General features: G+C 45.7%; 1 protein-coding gene across 2 annotated transcripts in view; it reads right to left on the bottom strand.

Annotated features, from left to right (window-relative positions):
* ABCG1 (ATP binding cassette subfamily G member 1) overlaps positions 1–13,259 on the bottom strand; it is a 60,012-nt gene extending 46,753 nt beyond the window's left edge. The window contains exons 1-2 of one of the 2 annotated variants that reach the window (XM_030950328.1): positions 13,167–13,259; positions 9,998–10,241 (exon numbers count right to left, since the gene is read on the bottom strand). In XM_030950328.1, coding sequence (XP_030806188.1) covers positions 9,998–10,241; positions 13,167–13,208 — 286 coding nt within the window. In that variant the 5' untranslated portion in view covers positions 13,209–13,259. Of the gene's footprint in view, positions 1–9,997; positions 10,242–12,593; positions 12,785–13,166 lie in introns of those variants that run through there. The other variant, XM_030950339.1, reaches the window with a different exon arrangement.
* Between the last annotated feature and the right edge of the window lie 349 nt (positions 13,260–13,608).

The following is a 13,608-nucleotide window of genomic DNA, read 5'->3' as shown; positions in this document are numbered from 1 at the left end:
CTGCATCATGACTAAAAAAAAAATTATACTGGCCAGGCTTTGCTGGTGTAGCCCCATCCACTTGACTGCTTCAAAAGCACAAAGCAGATGCAACAGGGCAGAATTTATCTCCATTGCTTAACAAGAGTATTAAAAGCTTCAGTTCGTGGTGGTTTTTTTTCCTTTAAATTTCATATTAACCAGGTGCATGGCTTCATTTGAAACTTCTTTCTTCTGTCTAGCATAAAAGCCTACCCTCTAAAGCTCAGCAGGAGACAGAGCACAGGTCCATTCTCATTTACCCAGGAACCTGACCACTGCATATTCAATCTCCTCCTCTCTTTTGTAGCAGATGCTCTGCAATTATAAACAACATTTGTCATTACTCTAAACATGTGAAGCCGGAAGAAATATGATTCTTACACAAAAGATGCAGGCTGTACATACTAGATGAGAGGCAGATGGTAAATTAGCTTGTAAAGCCAAGGTCTCTGCCATTTATTTTTATTTGGAACAGATACATAACCAAAAAAACCCTGAACAAACAAGCGGTTATCTCTATGGCTATTATGTAATTCCATGTAGCTCTGCCTGGTAAGAATCTGGATGGATTTATCCCTGTACCTTCTGAAGAAAATTAAGTCTGCAGAGTGCATCTGTTCCCCCCACAAATCAGCAGAGCCTAAATGAGCTGTAAATGGGAACAGAAGCCCAGCAGTGACAAGAAGGTCCAATGAGGACCTGCAGGGTGACTCGAGCCACATTGCAGCACATGTCTCCACCACACCATTTCCATCTCCTAGAACTTTGCTTTGTCCTCCTTCCAGAGACACTTACACAGGACCAGTCCTGCTGTATTTTATGCCACCCCTCACATTCAGATCAAATATTCTCTCTGAAATCTTCTCTTCTAAGCGACAGAGTGTCCACAGGCCAAATTAAACTCAAACATCTGCACCAAAGCACAGAATTCACAAGGGAGCTGCTTTCAAAATAATCATTAATGGGATATTTCAGCAGGCCTCCTTGCAGTTACTTGTAGGGAGTTACTGAGCTTCAGAGAGTTACTGAAAACAACCAGAACTGTTTGGCCTCCTCTGCCTGTGCTGTCACCCTTCTCCATCATACCTGGGGATGAGCAACTTAAAGAATTGGTTGCAAAGGGCAGTAATTCTTCCATACATGGTGTATTATGCATTCCTCTGGTGAAGTTGGTGAAAAAGTGAGTACATTTGGACAATCTGGGGACCCTCAGTTTTTCCATTTCCTAATAGACTTTGATATCAAGAAGAAGATGTCTGTTAAAGACCTGGGCTTAATAAGGAACACTCTGCCAGTCCCAGGCACTAGAGCTCTGCTTGTAAATTATTTTCACAGTAGAAAACTAAAATTTCCACATGGTAAGAGCTTGTGGATTTGTTGTCCTTCTGTACCAGTGGTGCTAACCAAAAATTGCTGGGTCCATAGCTGGCACAGTGGGCAGGCAATCTGAACCACCACCACCTCAGCTTCTTACTGTCCCAAGGCTTTTGATAAGAGATAAAAGGCCTTGTGCAGATGTTTCCGATACAAGATTTGGCAATATTCATTGCATGTGATTTCCTTTAGAAGGAAAAAAAAGGGGCATTTTGTCATCTGACATGGATGACACGTTTCAACAAGGTATTTTATTAAAGCTCTTAAATAAATTAATCCCACGAGAAGGTAGATGGTCAGTTCTCTCAGATGCCTGTAGCAAGGAAGGGACTCTGAGCACAATAAGCCAAACTCCCAATTTATTTTTGACAAAAACTCAGCCTTATGTAAGATACACTTCCTTCTGCACCTCTCCAGATGCAAGTCACAGAGGCTGTGGGGCTAAAGCATCACTGGCTGATTTAGGTTTTGCCTCAAGGGCTTTCATTTTGAGAATGAACACCCACCTTTCAGTTTGCAATGCTTTAATTATAAATCCAAATCAGCTCATTCCCACGTGCTAACCATTTAAATTTTGCTGGGGATCTCCTTGCATGTTGTTTCTTGTAAGTCTTGACTTGTTATTTTAATAAGAAGACCAAACACTGCTTTCTAATAGAAGACAAAGTTTAAAGGGTGCAGATGTGAATGATAAAGCAGCTGAGTTGAGTGAGGGCCTGCCACATTCTCACTAGTGTCATGTTCTGACTGGCCCCACAGTTTGCCTACAAGAAAAATGCTAGAGAAAAGTGTGAGAAGCAAATAATAATAATAATTTCTCAGAAGATACAGAGCTGAACTCTGAGATATTAAATCCCTATAGAACAAAAATCTGCCCTAAAGAGCTGGTAAGCTCAGACCCCAAGGACTTCCAGAAGGCACTTTCCAAAATGACATGAAAGTGCACAACAAAAAATGAACTTTAACAGCACTGTTACTCAAGCTAGCTTCTGCTTTTGTCTGCTTTTGTGATTTCTCTTTCCTTTCAGTGAGATTGTGGAAAAACCTGGTCAACCATGTGATGTCTGAAGTCTCCAATTGCAAAATGCCTCTTGCTTCATCTTTCCTCAGCCTTCAGATGGATCTGCAGACTACAGAAACCAAAGTCTACTTTGAAATGTGACAAAAGTACACCCAGATGCTGGTGCATGTTGCCTCTACCTCCTCAACACCTGGAGCAGGGCATGGCCACCTATGGGCAGAGGATAAATCAAATCATCAAACCCCAGTCAGCATAGAGCAAGTTGTAGTGGAAGGGTGTCAGGGTGAGCTACAGCCAGCCCCCAACACTTTTTCTGAGAGATGGAAACAGCCAAGACCAGAGCTCAGACTCCCAACAGCTCACTGTGACCACCTCCTGGCATATGAATTCCAGAATGCTTTAGCTGGTAACTCTTTAAAAACCTCCTTCTTCAGCCACAAGTTTTCACAGCAGCAGTTAATAAAGTTTATTGTATCAAAACATTAGCTAAAATGAAAAATAGTGAGGTCATTGGAATGTTTAGGTTTAACAAACAATACAGTGGAGAGAAAGAAAATGTTGTGCTTTAAGACTCAGTGACCAAAATGCACTGAGTCAAACTCAAGGCACATTTCTATAAAAGCTCCAGGTCAAAAAAACCTCCAAGCAAACAAAAAAAAACCCAAACCCCAACAAAAACAAACCCACAATAACAATGGATTCTGCTTGAAGGAGGAAAACAAGTAATGCTGAAGTAAGGGCATACTCAGCTGGGAAACAGTAGAAGGCTCAGACAAAGGGCCTGACCAAGATTTGTTCCCAATAACCTCTATTTTACAGAACACATGCAAGAAGACACTGGGAAGAGTTATTTATCACTTAATAAAACACTGTGAACTATTCCAGCAACAGCAACTACTCAATGTATTTTTACCATCTTGACACAGCTTAAGTGTTAAAAGAAAAACGACACAGATTTTATCAAGGTTAAAACATGTGCTTAGAAACCCTCTGCTAAATCATGCCTAATTTGAATTAATTTTGCCAACACTTCAAGCCACTGAAAAGGAATCTACACAATATTTGCTTGAAAACAGTCTTTTACCAGTATTGCAGTTGGATTCAGCTGGCCTAACTTGTTTATTCTTCCTAACATATGGATCTTAATTTGCACAAGAGATGAAAACACTCTCTCAGACAAAGCAGGCAAAAAATGGTAGAGAACAATACAACCCATCTGGCAGAGAGAGATGAGGGGGGAAAAAAGAGGGGAAAAAAAGAAGGAAAGGAAATTTCAAGGAGAGGAGAGAAGGAAGGAAGGAAGGAAGGAAGGAAGGAAGGAAGGAAGGAAGGAAGGAAGGAAGGAAGGAAGGAAGGAAGGAAGGAAGGAAGGAAGGAAGGAAGGAAGGAAGGAAGGAAGGAAGGAAGGAAGGAAGGAAGGAAGGAAGGAAGGAAGGAAGGAAGGAAGGAAGGAAGGAAGGAAGGAAGGAAGGAAGGAAGGAAGGAAGGAAGGAAGGAAGGAAGGAAGGAAGGAAGGAAGGAAGGAAGGAAGGGAGGGAGGAAGGGAGGAAGGAAGGAAGGAAGGAAGGAAGGGAGGAAGGAAGGAAGGAAGGAAGGAAGGAAGGAAGGAAGGAAGGAAGGAAGGAAGGAAGGAAGGAAGGAAAACAAAGAGAAAGAAAGAGAAAGGGAGGAGGAAAGAGAGAAAGAGAGAAAGAGAGAAAGAGAGAAAGAAAGAAGGAAAGAGGAAAAAAAGAAAGGAAAAGAAAGGGAGAAAGAAAGGGAGGAAGGAGGAAGGAGGGAAAGAGAGAGAAAGGGAGAAAGAGAGAAAGAGAGAAAGAGAGATCAAGAAAAAAGAGAAAAATCTCTCTCGGAAAGTGGGTTTTTGCTCGTTCCCGTTCTGCATCTCTCCCTCCCTCCTTCCCATCTTAGCAACAGCGGCGGAGCAGCCGGCAGCGCAGCCGGGTTACTGCAGTGCATTGCCCGGCAGTAACCGCGCCGGGCGGGCATGCGGCACCTCCACCGCACTGCACCTGCCCCAGCCACGCCGGCCGGCTTTTCCCGACTCCCCCAGCACGGATTAGCACTTCATTTAGGCCAAATCCTCCCCTGCCGGCCCCCCCGCCTCTCCTGCGTTTCGTTTGGGTATCTCCGGAGGGGATGGGAGAGGGGGGTGTGGGAGATCTTTGCAGTGAAGTCATAGAGAGGATGCTGCAAAAAAATTAAATAAATAAAGAGGCCGGCTAAATAAAAATAAAGGGGTTTGTCCGAGTGTGTGTACCAGAGCTAATTCCTAAGACAGCACCGAAGCAAATCGGCAAAGCCCAGGCTGTTTAAATCTCTGCTGATGGTTTGACAGCGATGAAGTTTCCATCTTATGCAGAGAACGGCATTAACATCACACGCGGCGCTCGGAGCCGGCAGGCAGGGATCGCGCTGTTCTGATGACACTGTCTCGGGCTGTGACGGCCACTTCTGGCCTTCCATGAATGCCAAACAACCTGCCAAGGGCTCCGTGTTCCCCCTCGGACACCTCGGAGCCGTCCGAGTGCTTCATTCCCCTCCTGCCGCCCAAAGCTGCGCAACAGCAACCCTGACAGCAAGGACGGCACCAGCACCGCTCTGCTTTGCTTCCACGGGGTTGGAGCCATCAGAACAAACCCAAAATAACAAGAAATGGGGCGTTTTCTGCTAAGCACAAATTTCTGCAGCGAAAATCCCTGGTTTGCATTGTGCCCGGCCGGAGCCCGTTCTCTCAGAGGTTACTCCAGACCAAATCCTAGCAGAGCTCGAACGCAGCACAAGTGACTCATTACAGCCCTAAAAATAACAACGGAGAAATTTCCAACTAAAACGTTTGCCTAATTAACCATGAATACTGAGAAGTGTGAGAGGGGAGGGAGGGAAAAAAAAAAAAAAAAAAAAAAAAGCAATCCTTGAGTTGTTGTGGTGTTTTGCAAGCAAATTTATTACTATTTTCTTGCTGGATGCACTCAATTAAATAGGCAGAATATTTCCATCTCCGTCCTATATTATAGCAAATCCACCTAGAAGCAATAGAACAGATGTCCTTTCATGGCTATATAGAATGTATATATCTTTTCCAAGTAATGCTGAATGACTTTGACCCAGACAGAAAGCTCCAAAGTACTTTTCATGCCCCCTTTGTATAGGGGACTATACATAATTCATCCCCAAACCACAATTCAGATTATTTCATGGTGCTTTTAACAAAAATGACAGAAACCCGAGGCACTGACTTTTCTAGCAAATCCTCTTGCAAACAGTTTTCAGGAGTCCTAGTATGAAAACCTACATGTCTGTAATTTTTCTATGAACTGGTAAAACCAATCTCTGTGTTCCTGTGATTTACATTTCAAACTGCAGTTTAAACATACAGCTCAGAAGCCAAGACCCACTTCTATCTCTTCCTCAGCCCTTAGATAAATGGCTTTGTGACAAGACAGTGAAACTTTGGCCGTGTTTTGTTCCAAAGCTCTGCAGATCTTGCTTTTCACATTTAAGGATCCACACTGGATCTAACACAGGGCTCTTTCTTTTCCCCTCCAAGCCAGCTGGGTCCCTCATCCTAAAAGAAAGAAGTATCCTGACTAAGCAGCCCATTATTTCTACCAAATGTGCTGAAGTTCCCTTTTCCTGGCTTTGCCAGCCCATCTTAACCTCACAGCAGTTCCTCCAGGAGCCCCAGGGCTTTCTGAAATCATGAACCTCACTGACCCACAGGAAACCCCCAGGACAACCTTGAACATAGTCTGGATTCAAAGACTGAGACACATTTTCAGTTCTGGAAGATCTTTAATCCCACAAGTCACTCAAAAATCCTTTCCCTTCAAACCTGAAGGAATAGTTGTTTCTACCTGTTGACCAATTCCCTAGAAGCTTTATGGGGAAAATGCCAAAGGTCTCAACTGAGACCTTCTGAAACTTTTACCTCTTTAACTTCTCCCAAATTCCCATATTGGCAACAGCTCCTACTGAATGGATGGGTCAGATAGAGCAGCTTTAATCAAGGACTCACCTACCATATTCCTTCCCTGTTAATCCCACTGACCTCAGGGGAAATTACAGCAGGAATTAATCAGCTCCAGAGTCACACCAATCTCTGCCATGAATCTGATAAAACCTCAGAAGGAGTGCAGCATTTATCATATAAACCAAAATGCCCCTCCTTATATTTAAAGAGAAAATGATATTTAATAGTTTAATTAAGCAGTTTAAGGCTGAGAAAAAAATAAATTAAAAATTCCAATTTGAAGTCTACTATGGCTTATTTAGCTTCTTTGTTGTTGACAACCCATGCAAATTCACCTTTCTTTGGGCTTTTAATGAAAAGTAAAAGACATGACATACCATGAGTTGCATTGTCTGAACAATCAAGCTGAGTACAGAACACAATGGCAGCACTACTAATTATTCCTCCTTCTGCTCATTTAGAGCCTAACCTTAACATTACTTTGCAATGCCATTTTTACTGAAGGGAATTGCTCTTCAGCTGAATTCCTGTCCAACATGCTGGCACAAATTGTCTTTGCAAGGAAACTTGCACTTCTGCCTTTGTGATCCAACACTCCTGAAAGGTTTTAACTAATTCATTACAGTCATAGAGAATGATGTAGAAATAGTAGATTTTCTTTTTCAAGCTCCATTTAAGAATAGAAACACCATTAATTAAAAGACATTTTTGAAACAGCATTTCTTATCTCTTCTTACCACAACCAGCACCCAAGAACAATGTGAACTGAGAGAAATCTTCTTTTTTTTTCCCAGCATGTTTTCTGCTACTCTTCTCATAAAAAGTGAATTCAAATATTTCAAATTACAGCAATGAGTGAGACTTTTAGCACAGGGAATCCACAAGGAGTGCTAAACTTCAGCACAATGTTTGGAGGTACAATATTGCCCTTCCCCTGGGCACTGCAAAGTCCCAGTTTCCCACTGGAACAGAACCAGTATGAGGTATTCAGAATAGTTTTATATATAATCCACCAGGTTTGAACAGAGATATCCCAAATTACACACAAAAAATCTACTACTTGCAGAACCACTAAAACAATTCAGAGAATTTGAACTGTTTGGTTCCTACCTTCACTGGGGACTATTTAGGCAATTTGGTTTTCTATTTCTCTAATGGAAAATCTTTTCTCTTAAAACCAATATATTGAGCCAGTCCCTGGAGGAGGGAATGTGTCTGGGAGGAAAGTTTGGTTCTAGAAGGTTTCTATAATCTGACCAGCAAGTGACTGAAACACTGGAGGGAGACCTTTGGAGGTCACCTGGCCCAGATTTCTATCAAAGCAAGACAACCACCAGCTCCAGATCAGATCAGCAGCTCAGCCACACGTCCCCACGTGTTCCCCACATGTCCCTGGGTGACACATCCCAGTGCTACAGCTGGGAACAGGAATTTATTTCCTGGTGTCCACCCTGAACCACCCAAACTGCAATGTGTGGCCATGAGCTCTTGTTATTTATCATCTAGCACTATTGGCAGGAGCAGCCCAGACTCCCCAGCTGCTCTTTGTAGGTCCCCTGAACCATTGTTTTACCCCTTTGACAGACCCTTTCCAGCTTCAATCTCTGTTGATATGAAGAACCCAAACTGATAGAACACTCCAGCTGTGCTCTCAGTGATGAGGAAGGAGAAGGGTATGGGCTTGTCTCCAGCTGGGAACGGCCTCAGCCACACAATGTGATTCACCCTCCTGGCTGTCAGAGCCCTCTTTGGCTCACTTGGCACTGGGTGCAGACCTCCCAAGTCTGTGTCAGCTCCTTGGCAAGCAGAGCAGAGGCAGGCCCTGCTGGCAGGCAGCAGCTCAGCCACTCTGAGCCTGTCCTTGGTGGTCCCAGGGGTGACACGAGGTGTGAGAGCAGCTGGGGAACACCGAACCCCTCCACACACCCAGCCAGGAAAGTTCAATCTCCTCTTTCAATCCCAAATGTGGTGACACAGTCAGAACCATAGCCCAGAGCTAAATACCTCCACAGGTCATTTTCAGCAGCAGGGTGTTTTGCCAGGACATTGTTTTGTTCAAGCCAAGTCACCCAGGCATGTCGGAAAATCTGAACAGAGGTTTTGGGTATAGAATCCCTCAATCAATTCTGGCCAGTGAGAAAGAGATTCAGTTAGAAATCTCAAGCTTTTAAATCTTAAATGAGACATTTTGGCATAGCTCCATTTCTTGGAGGACAAAACCCTTCAGTGTTTTGTGTTCATTCTGATAAGATAAAGAATAATTTTGAATGTACCAAAGCTGCTGCCAAACCAAGCTGTTCTCCTATGGACAATGTGGCTCCATGCAATTTTAGCAAGTAATTAAAAGAAGGCCAGTGGGTCTACATACAGTTTTGATGTGGAAAAACCCATTAAAGCATGAAATCTGCAGATCTTTCAACAAATGAATAATTGTATGCACAGCCTGTCCGCATACAGTAGCACTTTCATGGCAACAGCTCCAGAGCTTTTCATACCACACATTTTTAGACTGTTGAAGCCTTGGTGTTGTGATAATGATACAATTTACAGACAGCAGCCAAGTACTTGGTGAAACAATTTCAAGTGGAACCTTTAGGCCAGTGGATCTGTAGTTTCAGGGCCAGTGCAGGTATCAAGTATTGCCTCAGGTGAGGGCTGCACTGGCAGGGCCTTATCTCTAAAAAGAACTAAAGCACACAACCATGCCGATTTACATCACTGGGAGAGAGTTCCTCAAGGAAGGGCAATTATGGCATTTAGTACACAAAATTCTCCTGAAGATTTCAATAGTTTTCTCTTGGACATACTTCTTTTTGCTGGCAGGAATTTACTGCATGACCTAGTTTTCTTTTCAGAAAGGACCAGCCACACACACCAAAAAAACCCCCAAAAACCCAAAAACTCTCTAGGAAACACATGGTTACACAAAGCAAATGAAGGCATGAAAGGAATTGATGCCAAGCAGAGGAGAAAGGACAGAATCACCTTTTAGAGCTGGAATCAACCAAGAACCTCTAGAGAAGAGAGCTGAATAATCCCTTCTTACTCCAAACTTCTCTTCTTTGAGAAGTGCCCAATATCTATCATTTTGGTGTGAACTCTTTGCAGTGTGTATCAGCAAAGGAGAACCCAAAGAGCATCCTGGTCCTTGACTGAACCTCAGGATTAAGGCCTAGTGGATTCATCACAGAAACTGAAAGTTTTGAGAGACCCATCTAAGCTGTAGAGAAACCGAGAGCTCACAGCATTTCTTTCCAAACACAGCCTTTAAAGAAAACAGTTTTTATCCTGGTGTCTAATGCCTTCTGAAATTCTGAGATACTCACTGTTCTGAAAGAGTACTGAAAAAAACAACCATCTCACAAAACAGCCAATTGCAGGAGTAAAAAAACAAAGCCTCCTCACTTCCCCCACCCCCATCTTTAAACTCCTGCATGCTCTACCCACCCTCAACAATAAATTGTAGACAAGGCAAGATCACAGGACAGATATTTGGCAGCACAGCAATACTATATTTACTTCAGATCCTTAAGAATTGGGAGGCAGCAATGAGCAGTTGCATGAACTGCTGCCTCTACAGCCTCCTGTGGATGAAACCTTGTTTTCCTCACCTTTCTTTCTCCACCACGGCCCTTCCTGGATAGAGTAGGACAGTTCTTTAAACTCAATGTTCACAGCTGGCCTGCGGGGCAGGTAGGAGAACCTGTGAGCTTCTGTCAGAGCATTGTCCACTTTTTTTAAGTGTCCATTGATGAGGTGGATGTCCTGGGTGTCTGTGCCATTGGAGACCACCTCGTCCACTGAAACACACACAGACTTGGGCTCGGCCATGGTGCAACCAGAACTGCTGCCACCCTGCAGGGAAAGTGGAGAAAGTTCACAGACTTTTGTTTAGGAACACGTTTCAAAACCTTCTGCACCAGAATTGTTCTTTAAATAGCACAAAAATCCAGCTGTAATGTGCTGAAAGGTGAAAGAGGAGTAAAATAAAGCAAGCTTTTGTTGGTTCTTTTGCCTGAGCCTTGACAGAAGAGGTAAAGGAGCTCTTGCAGCACATACAGTTCCTTTAGCACTAGTTTTTCTTTCAGATCTTGCACCAGATTAATACATTTATAAGTTCAGTCCCCATTGTATTTGGTTTCTCATGCACTCAAGGAATTTGGTTCTAGTTACTCTGATTCCAGGGCTTGGGACAGAGCTGAAGGAGGAAGGGAGCTGGCTGAAGAATTATTTGTGCAGACTTTTCAAAAGACAGCCACTCAAAATACCTAAGAGCTCTTGCTTCTCTGGATCAGCCTACCCTTCTGTCAAGGTGAAATTATATTTCTGAGAATTTTCAAATGAACTATTTCATACCTTATTTTCTCCTGTACTGCTAGTTCTGGAGACTTTGCAACCTGGGACGACAGTACAAGTTCTTTTCTGGAGGTCTTTTAGGAAAGCACAATGCTTTGCACCCAAAATCCTTGAGTGCTTTCCATGCTTGATAGTGATAACTAATGGAAATCTTATCAGCTACATGAGCACACAAACCCTGCTCCAGTTCTTGCACCACTGACACTGTAAGGTCAATGTCCTGTGCTCACAGCCATCCCTCTTGCCACACTTTGCCTATCACAGCACTCTGTGCAATTCCACTTGGCACTTTTTGGACTAAACCTCCTTCCCCTCCCCTCCTGGCCATGACAATGGCCTTCCACCCATCTTTCTCTTCTTTTTTTTTTTTTTTTATTATGCCTACAAAATTCGGATTTTTTTGGATTCCTTTTACCACCAGGGGTGCCTTGCACCAATATGAGCAGGATGTGTGTAAACTCAAGAGAAAAACAGTCATGAATTTTCTTCAGCTAAACAGAATTTTGAACAGTTCTGCTTAAAGCTGTTCACTGTCATCTGTTGTTTTGTGGATGTCACAAGCAGAGCCAAACATCTGCACAGTTGCCTATTAGGAAATTTAGTATTTTTGATGCAGATTTGTATTGGAAAGGACTTCTGTAGATGGCTGATGTGCCAGGCCTTCCATGCTGACACATAATACAAAGTTATCTCCTGGAAAGCAGATGTGCTGCGCTACTTTTCAATGCTTGAACACAGAGCTGCAGATCTTGCCACTGTTTCCCTCTATTTGTCTAATTCAGCTAAGAAGTGACACTGCCTCCTCTTGCCTGTGCCACTTCCATTTCCCTCTCATGGTTCCTGGTATTCCCATCTTTGCTGTAACAGCAGCCCAGCTCAGATCAGTCACTTGTCATGACTGCTGACAAAAACATTTAAAAAACCCCAAGTCCTACATAATCACTGATGAAAAAGAAGTACTTCTGCTTAACCACTCCATAGCTGGCATCTTCACATTCTTCACGCACAAGCCCCAAGTTCTGGATGAAAATAATCAGCTCTGCTCACCACATTTTCTCAAGAAAGAGATTTTAATCATGCTCTCACCTTACTTAGAGGTCAGGTGTCCACTAACACTTACTGTCAAATTCTTAAATAGTTCACTGCCATGGTATGTAATTTGAACATAACAAGAGTAATGTGAAACATCTTAGAGCTCAACAATCAAAGCAGGGGAACTTCCCTAGAAACTAAGAGAAGGCGAGTTAACAATATTCTTCCCTGAATGTTTTCAGGGCTGACTCTGGCACTCATAACCTCTTTTGTTCTGAGGAACCACTGGGCACTTTCACACAATCACAGGGAATATCCAAAAATGAACTCTGAATGAGCAGGTCACCTTGATTATCTAGGTAACAGTCAGAGCTTCTCCAGTTTAGATCGATTCCAAAAGAAACATCCTTTGGACAAGATTTGCCTCTGACTACTCAATCACCCGAGAGTATGAAGTCAAAGATTTTTGTTACTGGGACAATAAACAATTCCAGTCACTGTGTGGACCGAACTCCCTGTTCACGCACCTTCCTCCTCCAGGGACCACCCGCTATGGGTGAGGATCCCCCCGAGCACCCGGGATGATCCAAACGGCTCCCGGTCTCACCTTCGCTTGGAAAAAGCTGGGCAAACCCGTGGCTACGACAGGCACAGACTTACCCGAGCCGTGTGTAAGGCACAGACACACCTGAGCCCCCTCTGTACGCCCCGACACCCGCAGCGCTCTCTCCTCTCCGCTGCCACCCCGCAGCGAAGCCCCAGCCCCGCATCCCGAGCCCTGCGCTCGCAGGACCGGCGGCTCCGCAGCAGCGCGCTCACCTCTCAGCTGCTTTTGGACACTTTGGGCAATTTCCCATGTAGTTTGATGGAGCCGGAGAGGAGCAGGGCCGCTCCCGGAGCCCGGCGGGGACGGCAGCGCCCGGCCGGTGGCAGCGGCAGGACGGTCCCGCGGGCTCTGCCCGCTCCGTCCCCCGCCGGCCCCGGGTGTTATGCAAAGGTTACGGTCCCTCCGCAAATCCGCCGGGAAGCCGGCGGGGCGCAGCGGCGCAGGGAGCATGCTCGGCGATAATCCCCCCGCCTTAGCTACAGACAGAGGTAACCAGCGGTCAAGTCCCGCCGTGCGCCGCCAGCCGCTCGCACACTCGCATCCTTCATCCCGCATCCTTCACCCCGCATCCTTCACCCCGCATCCTTCATCCCGCATCCCTCATCCTGCGCATCCCTCAGCCCCCATTCTGCACCCCGCAGCCCCGGGCGTACTCTCCGACCCTGTTTTTCCCTCGGGAAGCGTCTCGGGAGCTCCCCGCCGAGCCCCGGCTCCATCTCCGCCCCCCAGCCCCGCACCTCGCCCCCCGCCCGGCGCTGGCAGAGGGAAGGCAGGGCTCGCCTTACCAAAGCGCTGCCCAGGGAGAAAGCCGCCATCAGACATGCCATGTGCACCGCTGCCCGCCCGGCTGCCGGCGGAGGAGCCCTCCAGTGCCGCCTCTCCGCCCCGACTGGCTGCGGGAGGCGGGCGGGCCGCGGTGGAGCTGGGGCCGCCCCCGGCCCGGCCCGCCCCCGCCGGGGATGGGGAGAGCGGAGGGCTCGGGGCGCCCCTCGGCACTGGGGAAGGTGGGCAGCGTGTCCCCAAGCCGCTGGTGGCCGTGGCTGTCGCTCTGCCCAAACACGCGGCAGACGCTTGTCCCCATGACTGGGGCACCGAAGGTCGCTCGCCGGGATAAAGTGAGGAGGGCAGCCAGAATTGTCCCCACGCTCCAGGCATGGACAGGCTTCCTAAAGAGCTCTCCGAGGCATTCCCTAAAGAAATGGGGAGTAGAAGCGCCATCCAATATCG

Source organism: Camarhynchus parvulus, chromosome 1, assembly GCF_901933205.1.
Source record: "Camarhynchus parvulus chromosome 1, STF_HiC, whole genome shotgun sequence".
Taxonomy (NCBI): Eukaryota; Metazoa; Chordata; class Aves; order Passeriformes; family Thraupidae; genus Camarhynchus; species Camarhynchus parvulus.
The sequence above is the reverse complement of the archived record's forward strand: the minus strand, read 5'-3'. Positions and strand labels throughout refer to the sequence as shown.